A 20564-nucleotide genomic window follows, 5' to 3' on the forward strand; every position below is an offset into this window, starting at 1 on the left:
AAAGAATGAAGGGATGGAGCCAAAGCAAAAACAACACCCAGTTGTGGATGTGACTGGTGATAGAAGCAAGGTCCGATGCTGTAAAGAGCAATGTTGCATAGGAACCTGGAATGTTAGATCCATGAATTAAGGCAAACTGGAAGTGGTCAAACAGAAGATGGCAAGAATGTACATCAACATTCTAGGAATCAGTGAACTAAAATGGACTGGAATGGGTGAATTTAACTCAGATGACCATTATATCTACTACTGTGGGCAGGAATCCCTTAGAAGAAGTGGAGTAGCCATCACAGTCAACAAAAGAGTCCAAAATGCAGTACTTGGATGCAATCTCAAAAATGACAGAATAATCTCTGTTCGTTTCCAAGGCAAACCATTCAAAATCATGGCAATCCAAGTCTATGCCCCGACCAGTAATGCTGAAGAAGCTGAAGTTGAATGGTTCTATGAAAACCTACAAGACCTTTTAGAACTAACACCCCCAAAAGATATCCTTTTCATTATAGGGGACTGGAATGCAAAAGTAGGAAGTCAGGAAACACCTGGAGTAACAGGCAAATTTGGCCTTGGAGTACAGAATGAAGCAGGGCAAAGGCTAATAGAGTTTTGCCAAGAGAACGCACTGGTCATAGCAAACACCCTATTCCAACAACACAAGAGAAGACTCCACACATGGATATCAGCAGATGGCCAACACTGAAATCAGATTGATTATATTCTTTGCAGCCAAAGATGGAAAAGCTCTATACAGTCAACAAAAACAGGACTGGGAGCTGACTGGCTCAGATGATGAACTCCTTTTTGCCAAATTCAGTCTTAAATTGAAGAAAGTAGGGAAAACCACTAGACCATTCAGGTATGACCTAAATCAAATCCATTATGATTATACAGTGGAAGTGAGAAACAGATTTAAGGACCTAGATCTGATAGACAGAGTGCCTGATGAACTATGGACCGAAGTTCATGACATTGTACAGGAGACAGGGAGCAAGACCATCCCCGAGAAAAAGAAATGCAAAAAAGCAAAATGGCTGTCTGAGGAGGCCTTACAGATAGCTGTGAAAAGAAGAGAAGTGAAAAGCAAAGAAGAAAAGGAGAGATACACCCATTTGAGTGCAAGTTCCAAAGAATAACAAGGAGAGATAAGAAAGCCTTCCTAACTGATCAGTGCAAAGAAATAGAGGAAAATAATAGAATGGGAAAGACTAGACATCGCTTCAAGAAAATTAGAGATACCAAGGGAACATTTCACACAAAGATGGGCTCAATAAAGAACAGATCTACAAAACAGATCTTCATGACCCAGATAGTCACGATGGTGTGATCACTCACCTAGAGCCAGACATCCTGGAATGTGAAGTCACTCATAGAATTTATTTGTTAACATCAAATCATTAAATTCTGTTCTCTTTTATATTGATAAATGTGTAGTCAAACATTTCCAAACCATTGTCATGAGGATTTCTCAATTCAATATTAAGTGCAGCAAATTTTCTGTTATTTGTAACCAGAGAGTTTGGACTCATTGTCCAGGTCTCAGACAAGTGGACCAGGCCCATGCTCACCTGCTAGATGAAGAGATGAAGCAGCTGATGGTTTCTTCTCTCCTCTGTTCTAGTCAGCGCTGGCCTGGGCCCGAGCCTCTGCTCGCTGCTTGAATTTTAACAGCATGCTGAGCCTGCTTCCTGTGTGTTGAAATTTGCTGTCTTTCCTGAGAGGCACCTGCTCAGTGAGTCCTAACCATTTGTAGGTCATTTTTCACATTAAAGACAAAAGACTCTGTACATCTCAGTAGGACAGTTCAACACCAAGCCCCTAGGAATGGAAGCCAGAGATCTCCTTTGGGGAGTGAGGCAAGGGGGTGAGCAAGAGTGGGTGGGTATTGGCATGCTTTATGTAAGACATGTTGGTTATATGTTGAAAGTGTTATTTGCTCAGTTGTGTCCAACTCTTTGTGATCCCACGGACTGTAGGCCACCAGGCTCTGCAGTCCATGGAATTCTCCAGGCAATAATACTGGAGTGGGTAGCCATTTCTTTCTCCAGGGTATCTTCTCAACCCAGGGATTGAACCTGTGTCTCCTGCATAGCAGGCAGATTCTTTACCATCTGAGCCAGCAGGGAAGCCCATATAGTGAATTTCATAAAGCTGCCTGGGGACACCTGACCATGATCATTTCACATTTGTAGTTTTATAGGAGTACCCTGAGAAATCAACTGGATCACAACCTCGCCTTCCACAAACTGGTGGGATATATGATCTGCCTACACACAGGTAACTGGGGCAACGGATGAACCTGCAGGCTTCCAGACATTCAGAATCTAGTTTCATTCATCCATGTGTATAAACATTCAAAATATATTTATTGAACACCTGGCACTGTTTGCCAAGCACTATTTTAGACCTGCTTTCATGGAATTTACATTCTATTCCTTTGGGAGTGAATATAAAAAAGATCTTAATTCTCTCTGTAATCATTATTGGGCACTTTATGTGGACTCACCATTCTGCTTGGCACCACATGTAGGATTTTCCCTTTCTAGTGAGGCATGCCTGCCGTGATGTTTCTGAGACAACTTTCACATTCCTTTCCATCTTTCCATTTAGCCATTCACGTCATTGCACACCTGTTTAACCTTGAACGATATAGCAGAAGCAGACAGGCCACAGATGGATCCCTTGCTTCCATTCTCTCCAACCTACCTCATCAAGAGAATGATTCATGGCTAAATCCCATCCAGTCACCAAACACAGTGAGTTGACTCAAGGGAAAAGCATCTGGGATCTGGACATGAGCAGGAAGGGCATGGGGTCCTTGGTGGACATTGTGTCTGGTTGAAATTTCTCCTTTCATGGACAGTGATGTATGTGACATTCACCAGCATTGCTGGTCTCACTGGAGTGATCATCACAATGGCTCTGGTTCTCATGGTGACTTCAGCTATGGAATTTACCCGGAGGAGTTATTTTGAGGTCTTCTGGTATACACACCACATTTTTATCGTCTACTTCATTGGCTTAGGAATTCATGGTCTTGGGTAAGGTCCTCAAACTCCCATTTTTCACGCCCCAGTTCCTGATCTTGTGTAATTCTTTGCCACATATTGTCCTTTTTTTCTGCCTCAGTGGAATTGTCCGGGGTCAAACAGAAGAGAGCATGGCTGAGAATCATCCTCACAAGTGTGCAGAGTTTTTTGAGAAGTGGGATGATCCTTCCTTCCATTGCAAGCCTCCTCAATTTGAAGGGCTCCCTGCTGAGGTAAGACCAGGACAAGGATAGTAGGCTCTTGCTAGGAGATGTTATTGTCATTGTTGTTATTATCACTTTTCCTATTATAATCATTATCAGTTCAGCCTGATGCTGACTCCTATGGAGGACATATGCTGTAGGTTATTCATCTTATGGATGAATGCTTGTACTTTTTGACCAGCATCTCCCAATTTCCCTCACCTTCCAGCTTTCCCTTACTACTTTGTTTTTGAGTTCAAATTTTTTTTAAAATTGAACTATAGTTGACTTACAGTATATATTACTTTCAAGTGTACAACAGAGTGATTTGGTATTTTTATATATTACAAAATGATCACTGTAATAAGTTGCCATCTATCACCATAGAGAGTTATTAAGATATTATTGACTATATTCTGCATGCTGTACATTACTTCTCTGTGACTTATTTTATAACTGAAAGTTTGTACCTTTTAATCTCCTTACTATGTTATTCATTCCCCCCCATACCCCTTCTGGCATCACCAATCTCTTCTCTGTATCAATGAGTCTGTGTCTGTTTTGTTTGTTCATTTGTTCTGCATTTTAGATCCCACATGTAAGTGAAATCATGTGGTATTTGTCTTTCTCTGACTTATTCAACTTTGCATAATACCCTCAGGGTCCATCCATGTTGTTGCAAATGGCAAGATTTCACTCTTTTTTATGGTTGAGTAATATATATGTATTATATATATATATAACATCCATTATATATGCATATGTAAAATCACATCTTCTTTATCTATTCATCTATCAGTGGACACTTAGGTTGCTTCCATATCTTGGTTATTTTAAATAATGATGCAGTGGATCTTTTCCAGTTAGTGTTTTTTGGTTACTTTGGAAAGATACAATTGACCCTTGAACAACAGAGGAGTTAGGAGTGACAATCCTTGGGAAGTAAAAAATCTGTGTATAACTTTACATTTGGCCCTTTGCATTCACAGTTTGGCTTTAGTAGACTCAACCAGCCACAGATCTTGTAGTACTGTAGTATGTATTTATTGAAAAATCTGCATATAAATGAACGTGTGCAGTTCAAACTCATGTTGTTCAAGGGTCAACTGTACCCTGAAGTGGAGTTGCTAGCTCCTATGATAGTTCTGTTTTTGATTTTTTGAGGAACTGCCATACTGTTTTACTTAATGGCTGCACCAATTTATACTCCCTCCAACAGTGCGTAAGGATTCTCTTTCTTCCACATTCTTATCAACACGTGTTATTTGTTGTCTTTTAAATAATGGACATTGTGACAAGTGTGAAGTAATATCTCATTGTGGTTTTGATTTGCATTTCCCTGATAATTTAGTGACATTTTGTATCCTTTCATGTGTCTGTTAGCCATCTGTATGTCTTTTTAAAAAAAGCATCTATTCAGGTTCTCTGCCCATTTTTAAATTGGGTTGTTTGTTTGATGTTGAGTTATATGAATTCTTTGCATAGTTTGGATATTAACCCTTTATTGGATATATCATTTGCAAGTATCTTCTCCTATTCTGTAGGCTACTTTTTCATTTTGTTGATAGTTTCTTTCACTGTGCAAGTTTTTTATTTTATGTAGTCCTATTTGTTTATTTTTGCCTTTGTTTCTCTTGACTGAGGAGACATATTAAAAAAATATTGAATGACTAAGACTGATGTCAAAGAGCATGCTGCCTACCTTCTTCTAGGAATTTTACGGTTTCAAGTTTTACATTAAAGTCTTTAATTCATTATCATTTGAGTTTATTTTTGTTTATAGTGTAAGAGAGTAGTCCATAGCTGTTCAGTTTTCCCAACACCATTTATTGGAGAGGGTATCTTTTCCCCATAATCTTGCTGCCTCTGTCATAGATTAATTGATCATCTCCCTGTGGATTTATTTCTGGGCTCTCTATTCTGCTCCATTGGCCTATATGTGTTTTTGTGCCAGTATCATACTGTTTTGATTACTGTAGCTTTGTAGTATAGCTTGAAATGCAGGAGCTCTAGCTTTGCTCTTCTTTCTCAAGACTGTTTTGGTTATCTAGGATCTTTTGTGTTTCCACACATATTTTATTTTTTATTTATTTATTTTTATTAAGTTAGTTTATTTTCTATTTTTTAACTTTACAATATTGTCTTTGTTTTGCCATACATTGACATGAATCCACCATGGGTGTACATGTTTTCCCCTTCCAGAACCCCCCTTCCACCTCCCTCCCCATCCCATCCCTCCGGGTCATCCTGGTGCACCAGCCCTGAGCACCCTGCATCATGTGTTGAACCTGGACTGGCGATTCGTTTCACATATGATAATTTACATGCTTCAATGCCATTCTCCCATATCATCCCGCCCTCACCCTCTCCCATAGATTCCATAATACTGTTCTATTTATCTGTGTCTCTTTTGATGTCTCGCATACAGGGTTATCTTTACCGATTGACTAAATACCATATATATGTGTTGGTATACTGTATTGGTGTTTTTCTTTCTGGCTTACTTCACTCTGTATAATAGGCTCCAGTTTCATCCACCTCATTAGAACTGATTCAAATGTATTCTTTGTAATGGCTGAGTAATATTCCATTGTGTATATGTACCACAGCTTCCTTATCCATTCATCTGCTGATGGGCATCTAGGCTGCTTCCATGTCCTGGCTATTATAAACAGTCCACACATATTTTAGAATTATTTGTTCTAGTTCTGCAAAAAATGCCATTAGTACTTTGGTAGGGATTGCACTGAATCTGTAGATTGCCTTGGGCAGTATGGTCATTTTAGCAATAATAATTCTTCCAATCCATGAGTGCAGTATATCTTCCCATGTATTGTATCCTCTTCAATTTCCTTCATCAATGTCTTATAGTTTTCCAAGTGTAGATTTTTTTTTACCTCTTTGGTTAGGTTTATTCCTAGGTGTTTTATTCTTTTTGATGCCATTGTAAGTGGGATTGCTTTCTTCATTTCTCTCTCTGATAGTTCATTTTTAGTGTATGGAAACGCAGCATTCCTGTTGTGTTAACAGAACACATAATTAACATATTAGTTAACATGTTGTTGTTTAGTCACTAAATTGTGTCCGACTCTTTGCAACCTCATGGACTGTAGCCCACCAGGCTCCTCTGTCCATAGGATTTCCCAGGCAAGAATTCTGGAGTTGGTTGCCATTTCCTTCTCCGAGGGATTTTCCCAACCCAGGGATCAAACTCATGTCTCTTGCATTGGCAGGCAGATTCTTTACCACTGAGCCACCAGGGAAGCCTACATTTGTTAGTACTTCTAGAATAAGATCTATTGAGGTTGAAGTGGATGAAACTGCCATTTTTGTGGGACAATTGCTCAACATCAGCAGTTTCATCCACTTTGACCTAATAAGACAGGAAAGTAAGACTGCAGTGGATTTCCCCTAACTAACTCATTCTGCTGAGTGGTCCAGACCCAAAGTTCCCCAGGTCCCCACTTACATTGCCTGTGACCTTTCTAAGGGCCACAGTGCATCCTAAGGAGTGTCACTAAGAAAGGAAAAAAGAACTTCAAAAGAACAAAACTGAAAATGCCAGCCTGGCTGCAGCACCAGTATATGTATCCCAGACATGCCAGCCACAGGCTGGGCCCATAGGAGGTAGCTCTTAACTTGTTAATATATATTATTGATATATTAATTTTGTATCCTGAAACTTTACTCAATTCATTTATTAGTTCTAATAGTTTCCTGGTGGTGGCCTTAGAGTTTTCTATATATATTATTTTGTTATCTACAAACAGTGACAGTTTTACTTCTTTGTTCCTAATTTGGATTCCTTTTATGTATTTTTCTTGTCTGCTGTGGTTAATACTTCCAATACTATGTTGAATAACAGTGGCAAGAGTGGGCATCCTCATCTTGTTCCCGATCTTAGAGAAAATACTTTCAGGTTTTCACTAGTGTATATAAGGTTGGCTGTGCTTTGTCATATATGGCATTTATTTTGTTGAGGTATACTTCTTGTATGCCCACTTTTTTAAGAGTTGTTTTTAATCATAAATGGATGTTGAATTTTATCAAAAGTTTTTAGGCATCTATTGATATGATCATTTTTATTTTTCAACTTGTTAATGTGGTGTATCACATTGATTGATTTGCAGCTATTAAACCATTCTTGCATCCCTGGAATCAGTCCCACTTGATCATGATGTATAATCCTTTTAATGTATTATTGAATTCTGTTTGCTAATATTTTATTGAGAATTTTCACATGTATGTTCATCAGTGATATTGACCTGTAATTTTCTTTTGTAGTGTCTGGTTTTGGTATTAAGGTGGTGCAGGCCTTACAGAATGCATTCAGAATTGTTCCTTCTTCTGTGATTTTTTGGAATAATTTGAGAAGGGTAGGTGCTAACTCTTTAGGTGTTTACTAGAATTCACCTATGAAGCCATCTGGTCCTAGACTTTTGTTTGTTTGGAGTATTTTTTTTTTTGCTACTGATTTAATTTCATTGCTGGTAATCAATCTGTTCATATTTTCTATTTCTTCCTGATTCATTCCTGGGAGATCATATGTTTCTAGGAATTTATCCATTTCTTCTACTTTGTCCATTTTATTAACCTATAATAATTTTTTGTGGTAATCTCTTATGATCCTTTGTATTTGTATGGTGTCAGTTGTAACTTTTCTTCTTTCATTTCTGATTTCATTTACTTGGGCCCATTCTTTTTCTTGATGAGTATGGTTAAAAATTTATCCATTTTGTTTATCTGTTCAAAGAACCAGCCTTTAGTTTCATTGATTTTTTTTTTCCTCTAGTCTCTATTACATTTGTTTCCACTGATCTTTACTGATGCTGAGCTCTTTAAGCTTTTACATGACTGTAACACTCTATCTCTTTTTCAAATCTGAATGATAGCTTTGTCAGGTATTCTTGGTTGTAGGTTTTTTCCTTTCATCTCTTTGAATATATAGTGCCTCTTTCTTCTGGCCTGTAAAGTTTCTGCTGAAAAGTTAGCTGTTAGTCTTATGGAAGTTCCCTTGTACATAACTAGTTCCTTTTCTCTTGCTCCTTTTCAGATTCTCTCTTTATCTTTAATTTTGCCATGTCAATTATAATGTGCCTTGGTGTGGACATCTTTGAGTTCATCTTGTTTGGGACTCTCTGTGCCTCCTGGACCTGGATGTCTGCTTCCTTCCCCCGATTAAGAAAGTTTTCAGCTATTATTTCTTCAAATAAGCTATCTGACCCCTTTTCTCTCTCTTCTCTGAGATCCCTATAATTCAAATGTTAGCCTGCTTGACAAGGTCCCAGAAGTCTCTCAAGCTTTCCTCATTTTTAAAAATTGTTTTTTCTGTTTAGCTCCAGTGGTTTCTATTACTCTGTCTTCCAGTGTGCTGATCTAATTCTGCATCATCTAATTTACCATTAATTCCTTCTGGTTTATTTTTTATTTCAGTTACTTTATTTCAACTCTGTTTGGTTCCTCTTTTTTTTTTTTTAAATTTAAGTTTTAATTTATATGGAACTTAGTTGATTTACAATGTTGTATTAATTTCATGTGTACAGCTAAGTGATTCAATTATACATAAACATATTTCCATTCTTTTTCTTTTTTTTAATTTCTTTTTTTTTTTAATAAATTTATTTATTTTAGTTGGGGGCTAATTACTTTACAATATGGTAATAGTTTTTTATCTTTTCTAACTCTTTGTTAAAACTTCTCAGTGTTCATTTTTTTATTTTCCTGAGATTGTTGAGAATCTTTATGATCATTACCTTTAACTCTTTGTCAGGTAGATTACTTGTCTCTATTTTGCCTAGTTTTTCTGAGGTTTTGTCTTGTTCATTTGTCTGAAACATATTCCTCTGTCTCCTCATTTTGGCTAATTGTCTTTATTTATTTCTGTGTATTAGGTAGGTCAATAACATTTCCTGATCTTGAAGAAGTAGCCTTACACAGGAGACATCCTTTGGGGCCCAGTAGCACACTCCCCTCTGATCATCAGAACTATATGCTGTATGGGCGCCCCCTTTGTGAGTTGCATGGTCTCTTCTGTTGTGATGAGGCTGACTACTGTGGGCCTGTGGGCATACTGGTAAGCATGATTGACCTCTGGCCCAGTTGACTGCCAGGCCCTGCCTCTTGGGGTGGCCACCAACCTACTGTGTGACTGGGTCCCCTATGTGGCTGCCTTCACAGTCTGGGGGTCCTAGGGTTGGTGCCAGCCTGCTGTTGGGTGGGTCCGTGTCTAAGTGTGACTACCAGTGCTGCTGGGGGGACATCAATGCCAGCCCACTGGTGGGTGGGTAAGCTCCCAGCACTAATAGCCTAGTGGCAGGACTCCAGAATGGCCCTTGCCAGCATCAGTGTCCTTGTGGAAGAACGAGCTTCCTCAAATGGTTGCCACCAGTGTCTATATCCCAGAGGTTGGGCTCCAATGACCTCTTGCCTCTCTGAGAGGCTCTACAAGAACAGTAGCCTTCCAAAAGTAAGCCCCATTGGCCTTCAAAGCTAAAAAAATCTAGGGGCTCATCTTCCCGGTACAAGACCCTAGGCTGGAGAGCCCAATGTGGGGCTCAGACTTCTTTCTCCGTGAGGAGAGCCTCTGCGGTTGTAACCATTCTCTTGTTTGTGGGTTGCTCACCTGGGTAAGTGACTATAACATGACTCCACCCCTCCTACTCATCTCGTTTTGGTTATTTCTTTATATTTTTAGTTGTGGAAAATCTTTTCTGCTGGTCTTTAGGTCATTCTCATAGAGAGTTGCTCTGTAAATATTTATAATGTTGGTGTGCCTGTGGGAGGAGGTGAGCTAAGGGTCTTCCTAGTTAACCATGTGGGTCACAGTCTGCTGCCTCATGATTTCATAAAATGCCAAAAAGAACCCTGTGAAGGAAGATCTTCTCCTCAGTCCTTGGATGGGGAACCTGAAGCTCAGGGACCTTAGTGTCCTATTTTGCCATAGGTCACTGGCAGAGGACACACTGGAAGCCTCCTCAATTTATTTTTTAAAATATTCTTGAAGTTGGCTTTCTTTGATTTTGTAAGAACATGCTTGGAAATTATTATTAAATAGAGGATGATCAATAAACTGGGTTCCAGGAATCTTAAGGTGTGCCTCAAGTTAATTACCATAGATATTATGTTTTACCTTTGCTTGTTCATAAAATGTTAGGTTGAGGATGAAAAGGAAAGGAAAGTTTGACTTGTGGTGTCTTAAAGTGCTCTGAGGATGATTAAAATCTTTAAATCACGTACAGAATTAAGAGCAATAGCTGAGGCCTCATATAGAAAGGGAAAAATGTTTTTTTAAGAATCCCCTAAAGTTGACATTTCAAAACAGTTGGAAGAAAAGAGTCATTATTCAATAATTTTCTTTAGGATAGGATGGACATCTAAAAAAAAGCTGTCTCTGTATTCCACTTTACAGTAAAATATGGTCCAAGATACATTGATCAAGGATTTAAATGCTGAAAAAAAGAAAGACATTGTAGAAGTACCCTAAGTCCTCATGGGAATTTTTTCTAATACAAGAGTGTTAGTAAAAATACTCTAAATAATATTTTTTAAAAGCTCAAAGCCAGAAAAGGAAAGATATTGTATATTTTCTTAAAATTTATTTCTTCTTTCCCTCTCTCTTTATATATATATATATATATATAAAAATATATATATATATATATAACTTTATGGCAAAACACCCCATCATAAATAAAGACAGGTAACAAATTACCAAGTAGGAAAAGTATTTACAATTCACAGACCATGAATTAATTTCCTAATATACAAATATAGAAATCAATAAGAGAAAGCCCAACAACCTGATTTTAAAAAAAAAGATGTAGAAGATATGAACAAAGTGACCACAGAAATAAACCTAACAGATTAGCAAAGATCAAAGATTTTGCTCACATGCTGTGTTGGTAATGCTCTCAAGCATTGCCGGTGAACGTGTAAATCTATAAAGCTGCTTTTAAGTGTAATTTGACAGTATTTACCAAGCTTTACAATTCTACTTCCAGGAGTTTGTTCTAAAATATGCTTGCATATGTGTTAAATTACATGCATTAGGTTATTCATTGTAGCATTGCTTGATAGAGCAAAAGATTGGAAATAAGTGCCCATCAGTAGGAGACTATTTAAATTATAGGACTTTCCTACAATGGCATACTCTGTAGCCATTGAAAAGAAAAAGGTAGCTTTATAGATATGAATATGGAGCAGTCTCGAAGATGTTGTTGTTGTTCAGTCACTCAGTCATGTCCGACTCTTTGTGACCCCATGGACTGCAAAATGCCAGGCGTCCCTGTCCATCACCAACTCCCAGAGCTTGCTCAAACTCTATCCATTCAGTTGGTGATGCCATCCAACCATCTCGTCCTCTGTCATCCCCTTCTCCTTCTGCCTTCAATCTTTCCCAGCATCAGGGTCTTTTCCAATGAGCTGGCTCTTCGCATCAGGTGGCCAAAATATTGGAGTTTCAGCTTCAGCATCAGTCCTTCCAATAAATATTGAGGATTGATTTCCTTTAGGATTGACTGGTTTGATCTCCTTGCAGTCCAAGGGACTCTCACGAGTCTTCTCCAACACCTCAGTTCAAAAGCATCAATTCTTCAGTGCTTAGCCTTCTTTGTGGTCCAACTCTCACGTCCATACATGACTACTGGAAGATGTTAAATGAAAAAAAGGCAGTGCGGTGTGTATGGTCTGCTACCACTTGTACTTAATGAAATACTTTCACTTAAATGCATATTCTCCAAAAGGATTCACAAAATAATAATATTGATTGCCTTGGGGAGCTGAGGACAGGGCTGGAAGGTAGATTTACTTTTTATTGTATACTCTTTTGTACTTTTGAGTTGTATGATATGTCCGTGTATTACCAACTTTAAAAATAATTTTAAAAAGACATACTTTGCATATCTTAATAGCGCATTTCATTTCTAAAGTCAGTGTAACTTGTAGGCTATGACCAGACACCTTTTATATTATTTGACCAGTACACAAGAGGTCCTTAAAGACAGAAAGCTATAAAGCTTGACTAGTCCCTTACTAGCTAAGGTAGTTAATCCCCTGTCTTATCTTGAGCATCAGCTTCTATCCCTTTCCCATTACCTGAGATAAACGTATATTTGGCTTATTTGGTTGTATACTTAGAACTTGGGGGTTGCTTTGATTAGGCATGTAACACTGCAAGGGAGAGAATATCAGTTTTACCATCTGTTTGTATTAGTTTGTTTCTTTCATGAACGCACACAAAAATACTCTCTCCATAGTCTCTCCATTTAAAAATTATAACAATAATATTAACACATGCTTATTGTAGAAAATTTGGAAAATACAGAAAAATATTTAGTAGAAAAGAAAAATTTCACAGAATTTTACCACCTAGAAGTAATAATTTTTTTTCTTTAATCTATATCATGGATCCTTTCCTATATTGTCAAATATTCTTCTGAAACTTTTGTTGTTGTTGTTGCACTGCATGCAGAATCTTAGTTCTCCAACCAGGGGTTGAATCTATGCTGGCGGCAGTGGAAGCATGGAGTCCTTACCACGGGACCAACAGGGAGTTCCCCATAGCATTTGTTTTTAAAATACCATTTTGTCATTTTTTTCCCGACCTAGTCATTTTTAATGACCTTGAGGGTATTACTTATTTTTAGTCAGACAGAAAAAGACAAATGCAGTATGATCTCATATGAGGACTCTCCTTTAAAAAAACAAGGAAAAAAGAAGCTCATAGATACAGAGAACAGATGGGTGGTTATCAGAGGCAGGGTTTGGGGAGTAGGCTAAATGGGTGAAAGTATGAAAAGGTACAAACTTCCGGTTATAAAATAAATTCTGAGGACTAAATGTACATGGTGACTATAATTAATAATACTGTACAGATTATTTGAAAGGTACCAAGAAAGTAATTCTCATCACAAGAAAAAAATATTTTTGGTAACCATGCATGGTGTGGAAGGTTAACTAGATGTACTGTGGTGATCATTTTGCAACATTTACAAATATTGAATCATTATGTTGTACACATAAAACTGATACATTATATGTCAATTATATCTCAATACAAAAATAAATAAAATTAAGAAAAGACAGCTTGGTCTTCAAAAAAATCTGTATAGTATGCCATTTTTATCATTTTTTGTCCTTAATAAATAGTCATGACTATACTCATGTACTTTGTGCATGCCTTAATTATTATTATTATTATATATACTGTATTATATACAATATATATAACATATAAAATATATGTTATAATTATAATATATAAAATATAATATAATATATGTAATATATTATAATAATTATATAATATATAATAATTATATAAGATATAATATATTATATATATTATATATGTATAAAATATATATTATATATAATATGATATATGATAATATGTAATAATATAATATTATAGATTAGATGTATGATATTATATATTATATATAATACATAATTTATTATTATATATCATATATTATATATTTATATACATAATATATATTTATTATATATTATATATTATAATGTTATTATACTATATACTGTATTATATTTATGTTAATATTTTTATATATTTATTATATATAACAAACATATATAATATATATTATAATATAATTATAATATATATGATAATAATTAGATTATAATAAATTATATATCATATATATTTGCTATATATATTTATTATATATAAAATAAATACATATAATAATGTATTACATATATATACATATATACATATATATATACATATATGTATATGTATAATATATATATTATATTTATATAGTATATATTCGTATATAATATTTATATATAATATATAACATAGTAATAATATAAAATATATATTATATATATTTTATATATAATATATATTATATATATTATATATAATATATAACATTATAATAATATAAAATATAATATATATACTACATAGATTATATAATATATATTTGTATATATTTATATATACAAATATATATATTTATATATATTATATTTATATATATTTGTATATAATATTTATATATAATATATTAATATATATAATATATAAAATATATATATAATATAACATTATAGTAATAATATAAAATATATATAATATATATTTATATAATATATAACATTATAATAATAATATAAAATATAATATAATATATTTGTATATATTTATATATAATATATTAATATATAATATAAAATATTATATATTATATATTATTATATATAATATATAAATACACATAATAATTATATATTATAATAATATATAAATATACATTATATTATATATTATAATAATATATAAATATATATTATATTATATATATAATTATTATTATTATGCCTTAATTATTCATTTATTCTCCATTTCCTAGTAGTAAAATTCCTGTGTCAAAGAGAAGGAATGCTTTCAAGGCTGTTAGATGTGTTGCCAAATTTCTTTGGGAAGATGCTACTTATTTGTACTTCCCAGGTACACATGTGAATGGTACACATCTATTTCTCTGCATCCCAGTTAATGGTGGGCATCATTGTTTAAAGCTGTTTTCCAATTTGAGAAGCTAAAATGCTATTTTGTTTTAATATTGATTTTCTCTGATTACTTCAAAGCTAACATCCCCCCCCCATTGGTGACTAGCCACTTCTTAAATATATTTTTTCATGTCTTCTGAATCATCTGGGGATTTTTTTTTCCAAATAAGAGGTAGTATCAAATTGTAATATGCCCCTTCTCAGGTTTACTGGCCCTGTCTCTGCCCCATTTTTCCCCAGAGATACCCAAGGAAATATCTTGCCTGAAATAGCATAAGAAATCTCTTTCCACAGAGTTCCAAAGTATTGTGATCGAGCAATTGTGCACAAAAGAACATGACTTGGCATTGCTAGGAAATACATTTTTAGGAGCCCCTGTGAGTATGGAAGCAACCTGCTGCCTTTGAGATCTGACGGATAGAAAGCCTTTTTTTTTAAGTAGACAAGATAAAAATTGTATTACTATGTTAGATGTTTTGAGCACCTGAGAAAAGAGGTGATGAATAAATACCAAGTTTTATATATTGCTGTTATCAATAGTGTGAGCCACACACTTTTTTCTTTGCTTTGTTTTTAATCATCTACTTCTATTTCACATCAACCTTCTTTGTTGGCTTTTCAGATTGGACAAGTTGTCCTGGAAGAAAGTCTTATTTTTTTTTATGTCTTTACAACACTGTTTCTGTTTCATGTTTTGGTTTTTTGACTGAGAGGCATGCAGGATCTTAGCTCCTCCACCAGGGATCGAAAACATGCCCCCTGCATTGGAAGGTGAAGTCTCAACTACTGGACTGCCAGGGAAGCCCCAGCCTTAGAGTCTTAAAATTAAATTTTAAATATAATTTAAGAATATATATTATTACCATGTAGTTTATTTCTGTGCTTTTCTCTTGTTTCCTGGTGAGACCTGTAAAATTTCAGGAAATGATCTGCTTTATGAGTAACAGATTAATAAAACTGTTGTGGATTACTCCTTTCCATTTCCGTCTTCAAGTTTTGGTGAAATTATAATGATACACATCACTCAAAAATATTTATTGAATGAAGGAATGAACTGTTACACAAATAAATCCTATAGATTAGTGTGTAACTTCTCTTTTTATTGTCTCTGTGTGCAGTCTTGGAAATGGATCCTTGCACCAGGCATTCTTTACATCTTTGAAAGGATCCTCCGATTTTACCGCTCTCAGCAGAAGGTTGTTATTACCAAGGTAAAGAATATGCACTTTCTTCTTGGTGTGCTAAGAGTTCTGTTCTTCCTGATTATAGAAATAAATTGCCATGTTGTCACCTTCAGGGGAATAAAAAAGAATTTGAGGGCAATATATATGAGTTCCTCTGGTGCTGGAGAGAACTGGAGAGATTTGGCAGAAATCATCAGCATGGGTCTATGTCAGAAGTTGCTAACAGGTGGTCTACGCCATATCTCTGTAGCCCGTCAGGCTCCTCTGTCCATGGGATTCACCAGGCAAGAATACTGGAGGGGGTTAGCCATTTCCTTCTCCAACACTTTGGCCACCTGATATGGAGAGCCAACTCACTGGAAAAGACCCTGATGCTGGGAAAAGATTGAGGGCAGGAGGAGAAGGGGATGACACAGGATGAGATGGTTGGATAGCATCACCGACGCAATGGACATGAGTTTGGGCAAACTCCAGGAGATGGTGAAGGACAGGGAATCCTGGCAAGTCCATGGGGTCGCAAAATGTCAGACACGACTGAGCAAATGAACTACAACAACAACAACAATCTAGCCCACAGACGTATTTTGTTTGGCCCATACACTGATTGTTTAGAAAGTTGAATTGGTCGCTAACGTTTAGAAACCTGGATGGAGGCTTTCACATCAAAAAATATTATTTCTTGTTGCTTTTCCAGCTTATCCAGTTATAGCACAGGGAATTGTATTCAATATTTTGTAACAAGATAGAATGGAATTTAATCTGAAAATAGTAACTGAATCACTTTGCTGTACACCTGAAACTAACATAATATTATAAATCAACTATGCTTCAATTTAAAACTGACATTTCTAGCCTCTCTTGAAGAATCAAGCAACCTGATAATGCTGAATCTCCGCTCCATAGTGCAACCATTGTCTGGACTTGGTAATTGCTGCCCCCTTCAGAAAAGACTTCTGTTTGCAATTTACTGTCATCACCAGCCCTTCAGCTTTACTAATTTACTTTATCTGCTTGCCCCTGTTGCCATTTGAATTTGCCTCTTTTGGCCTCTGCGCTTCGTTCATAGGTTGTCATGCACCCATCCAAAGTTTTGGAATTGCAGATGCACAAGCATGGCTTCAGCATGGAAGTGGGACAGTATATTTTTGTTAATTGCCCCTCAATCTCTTACCTGGAGTGGCATCCCTTTACCCTGACCTCCGCTCCAGAGGAAGACTTCTTCTCCATTCATATCCGAGCAGTGGGGGACTGGACAGAAAATCTCATAAGGACTTTTGAACAACAGTATTTGCCAGTTCCCAGGTAGGTCCTTAAGAGCAGTAGAGACCCAGACCAGAATGCAGACAGGCAGAAAAGAGAAAATAATTCCTCACTGAACCTTAAGTCTGGTAAAATGGACTATGATTAAAATACACAAGCAACAGTGAGCCGTGGAGCAGTTATGTCTCTGGGAGGACACTTGAGGTTGCAGGTGGAGGCGAGACTTCACTTTTGCCCACTGTCTTTTGCCTTCTGCCAGGATCCAGGTGGACGGATTTTTTGGCACTGTCAGTGAGGATGTTTTCCAGTATGAAGTGGCTGTGTTGGTTGGAGCAGGAATTGGGGTTACCCCCTTTGCTTCTATCTTGAAATCCATCTGGTACAAATTTCAGCATGCAGATAACAATCTCAAAACACAAAAGGTACACCCCTGAGTACCATTTTTCATCTGGTCTGAGCCTGACAGGTCCACGGTTTTCATGGGCTAAGCTCTTTACAATTAGTAAGAGAGTAACCTCTCCCTGGAGTTACGAGAGTGAGTGATCACTTCTTCCAGTCAAGGCATCTGCTTCTGCAGACTTTCCATAAGAACTGGGTCTTCATTTTCAAATGGAGTTTGAAAGCACCTTGAACTGAAGCTGATGTTTGAGCTCTTTCCATAATGGAAGTTGTCAGGACTCTGGACATTAATGCCACTTGAGGTCAGCAGCTCTGTACAAGTGACTTTTTCCAGGTCACTCTTAGACTTAATCAACAAATATAGTGTATATGTGCATAATCATGTCACCATAGTGCACATTGTAAGAGGCACTTAATAAGGCTATATTCTCTCTTGCTGATTCCAGATCTATTTCTACTGGATCTGCAGGGAGATGGGTGCTTTTGCTTGGTTCAATGACTTATTGGCTTCCCTGGAATAGGAGATGGAGGAATTAGGCAAAGTGGGTTTTCTAAACTACCATCTCTTCCTCACCGGATGGAACAGCAACTTTGTGAGTTCAAACAACATACTAATTCCCTAAGATGAAGGTCAGACAAAACATAATGCATGCTGAGCGGAAATAATCATATCTTATGATCTCCTACTTGCTCTCACCTTCACACCCAAGTTTAAAAGTGGCTGAAGGAAGGGCAGCTATCAGGACATGCTTTTTCTAACTTCCCATTTCTCCGACTCCAGGCTGGTCATGCAGCACTAAACTTTGATAAGGCCAATGACATCCTGACAGGTGTGAAACAGAAAACCTTCTTTGGGAGACCTATGTGGGACAATGAGTTCTCTACAATAGCTACCGCTCACCCCAAGTAAGTGTATTCTCCTCTAGTTGGTTGATTTTGCAATTAGGTTTAGGAAAAGTATTACAGCATGTTGAATACTCTTGGGAAAAGATCTCTGGGTCCAAAACTATTTGCACCAATCTTAAATTCTTGCTTAAAAGTGAGGAAATTTCATCTGAGATTTCAGCCAAATAGGGGTCTTGATCTTGTAATTGATGAGAAGACGTCTGTTGTCCCCACCTGCATTGGAACAGTGAGGCAAAGAAACTCAGTTCTGGTTGTATTACCAAATAAAAGAGAGAACTAGAACCACTCAAATGCAATGTTTTGGGCCAAAGCAATTCTGAAGAAAAACAACAAAGCTGGAGGCATAACTCTCCCAGACTTTAGATAATACTACAAAGCTACAGTAATCAAAACATCTTGGTATTGGCACAAACATATAGATCAATGGGACAGAATAGAGGGCCCAGAAATAAACCCACACACTTAGGGCCAGTTAATTTTTGACAAAGGAAGCAAGAATATACAATGGAAAAAAGACAGTCTTTTCACCAAATGGTGTTGGGAAACCTGGACAGCCTCAGGTAAATCAATGAAGTTAGAATGCTCCCTCATACTATACACAAAAATAAATTCAAAATGGCTTAAAGACTTAAATGTAAAACATGACACCATAAAACTCCTAGAAGAGAACCTAGGTAAAATGTTCTTGGACATAAATCATAGTAAGATTTTCTTAGATCAGGCTCCCAAGGCAAAAGAAATAAAAGCAAACATAAAAAAATAGGATCATATTAAACTTCAAAGCTTTTGCACAGCAAAGGAAACCATAAACAAAATGAAAAGACAACCTACAGACTGGAAGAAAATATTTCCAAGCAGTGCAACTGACAAGGGCTTACTTTTCAAAATATACAGACAGCTCATACAACTCAATATCAAAAAAACAACTCTATTAAAAAATGGGCAGAAGACCTAAATAGCCATTTCTGCAGAGAAGGCATACAGGTGACCAACAGGCACATGAAAAGATTCTCAGCATTGCTAATTATTAGAGAAATGCAAATTAAAACTAAAAATGAAGTATCACTTCACAGCAGTCAGAATGGCCATCATCAAAATGTCTAGAAGTAGCAAATGCTGGAAAGGGTATGAAGAAAAGGAAATCCTCTGACAGTATTAGTGGGAATATAAATTAGTTAAGCCACTATGGAAAGCAGTATGGAGGTTTCTTTAAAAAATTAGTTGTTACTATATGATTCAGCAATCCCACTCTGTGGCATATATCCAGAGAAAAGTCTAATTTGCAAATATACATGCCATCCCAATGTTCATAACAGCACTATTTACAATAGTCAAGACATGAAAGCAACCTAAATATCTACTGACAGATGAATGGATAAAGAGGGTGTGATACACATACTCACACACAATGGAATACTACTAAGATAATGCCATTTGCAACATGGAGGGACCATACTAAGCAAAGTCAGTCAGACAAAGATATATCACTTATATGTGGAATCTAAAAAATATGGTACGAATGAACTTATTTATAAAACAGAAATGGACTCAAAGACAGAAAACAAACTTATGGTTATCAAAGGGGGAAGGGGAGGGGAAGGAATAAATTGGGAGTATGGGATTAACAGATACACACCACTTATATATGGGCTTCTCCAGTGGCTCAGTAGTAAAGAAACCACCTGCAAGGCAGGAGCCGCAGGAGAAGTGGGTTCAATCCCTAGGTCAGGAAGATCTCCTAGAGGAGGGCATGGCAACCCACTCCAGCATTCTTGCCTGGAGAATCCCATGGACAGAGGAGTCTGGCGGGCTACAGTCCATGGGGTTGCAGTGTCTGACATGACTGAGCACACAACTAAATAACTGATGACCTGACCTCAGTTTTCTGAGGGGTTTTGAGACATGCTGGAACATGAAAATCAGTCATAAAATCCGCCATTCAGATGGGAAGGAGATTAAGCTGATTGTATCAGATGATAAATTCCTGACACTTTCCAGTTCTGGAACCTTGAGCTAGAAAGAAAACCCTCTGATCTTCAGAT

At 36.5% G+C, this 20564-nt stretch overlaps 1 protein-coding gene across 1 annotated transcript in view; it reads left to right on the plus strand.

Moving 5' to 3' along the window:
• NOX1 (NADPH oxidase 1) overlaps positions 1-20564 on the plus strand; it is a 29717-nt gene that overhangs the window by 7315 nt on the left and 1838 nt on the right. Inside the window, 10 exon segments of the mRNA XM_081567273.1 lie at positions 1619-1729; positions 2190-2274; positions 2608-2757; positions 2861-3038; positions 3127-3259; positions 15892-15984; positions 17024-17259; positions 17477-17639; positions 18063-18209; positions 18398-18522. Coding sequence (XP_081423399.1) covers positions 1619-1729; positions 2190-2274; positions 2608-2757; positions 2861-3038; positions 3127-3259; positions 15892-15984; positions 17024-17259; positions 17477-17639; positions 18063-18209; positions 18398-18522 — 1421 coding nt within the window.

Source organism: Giraffa tippelskirchi, chromosome X, assembly GCF_054371585.1.
Source record: "Giraffa tippelskirchi isolate mGirTip1 chromosome X, T2T-mGirTip1v1.2.pri, whole genome shotgun sequence".
NCBI lineage: Eukaryota > Metazoa > Chordata > Mammalia > Artiodactyla > Giraffidae > Giraffa > Giraffa tippelskirchi.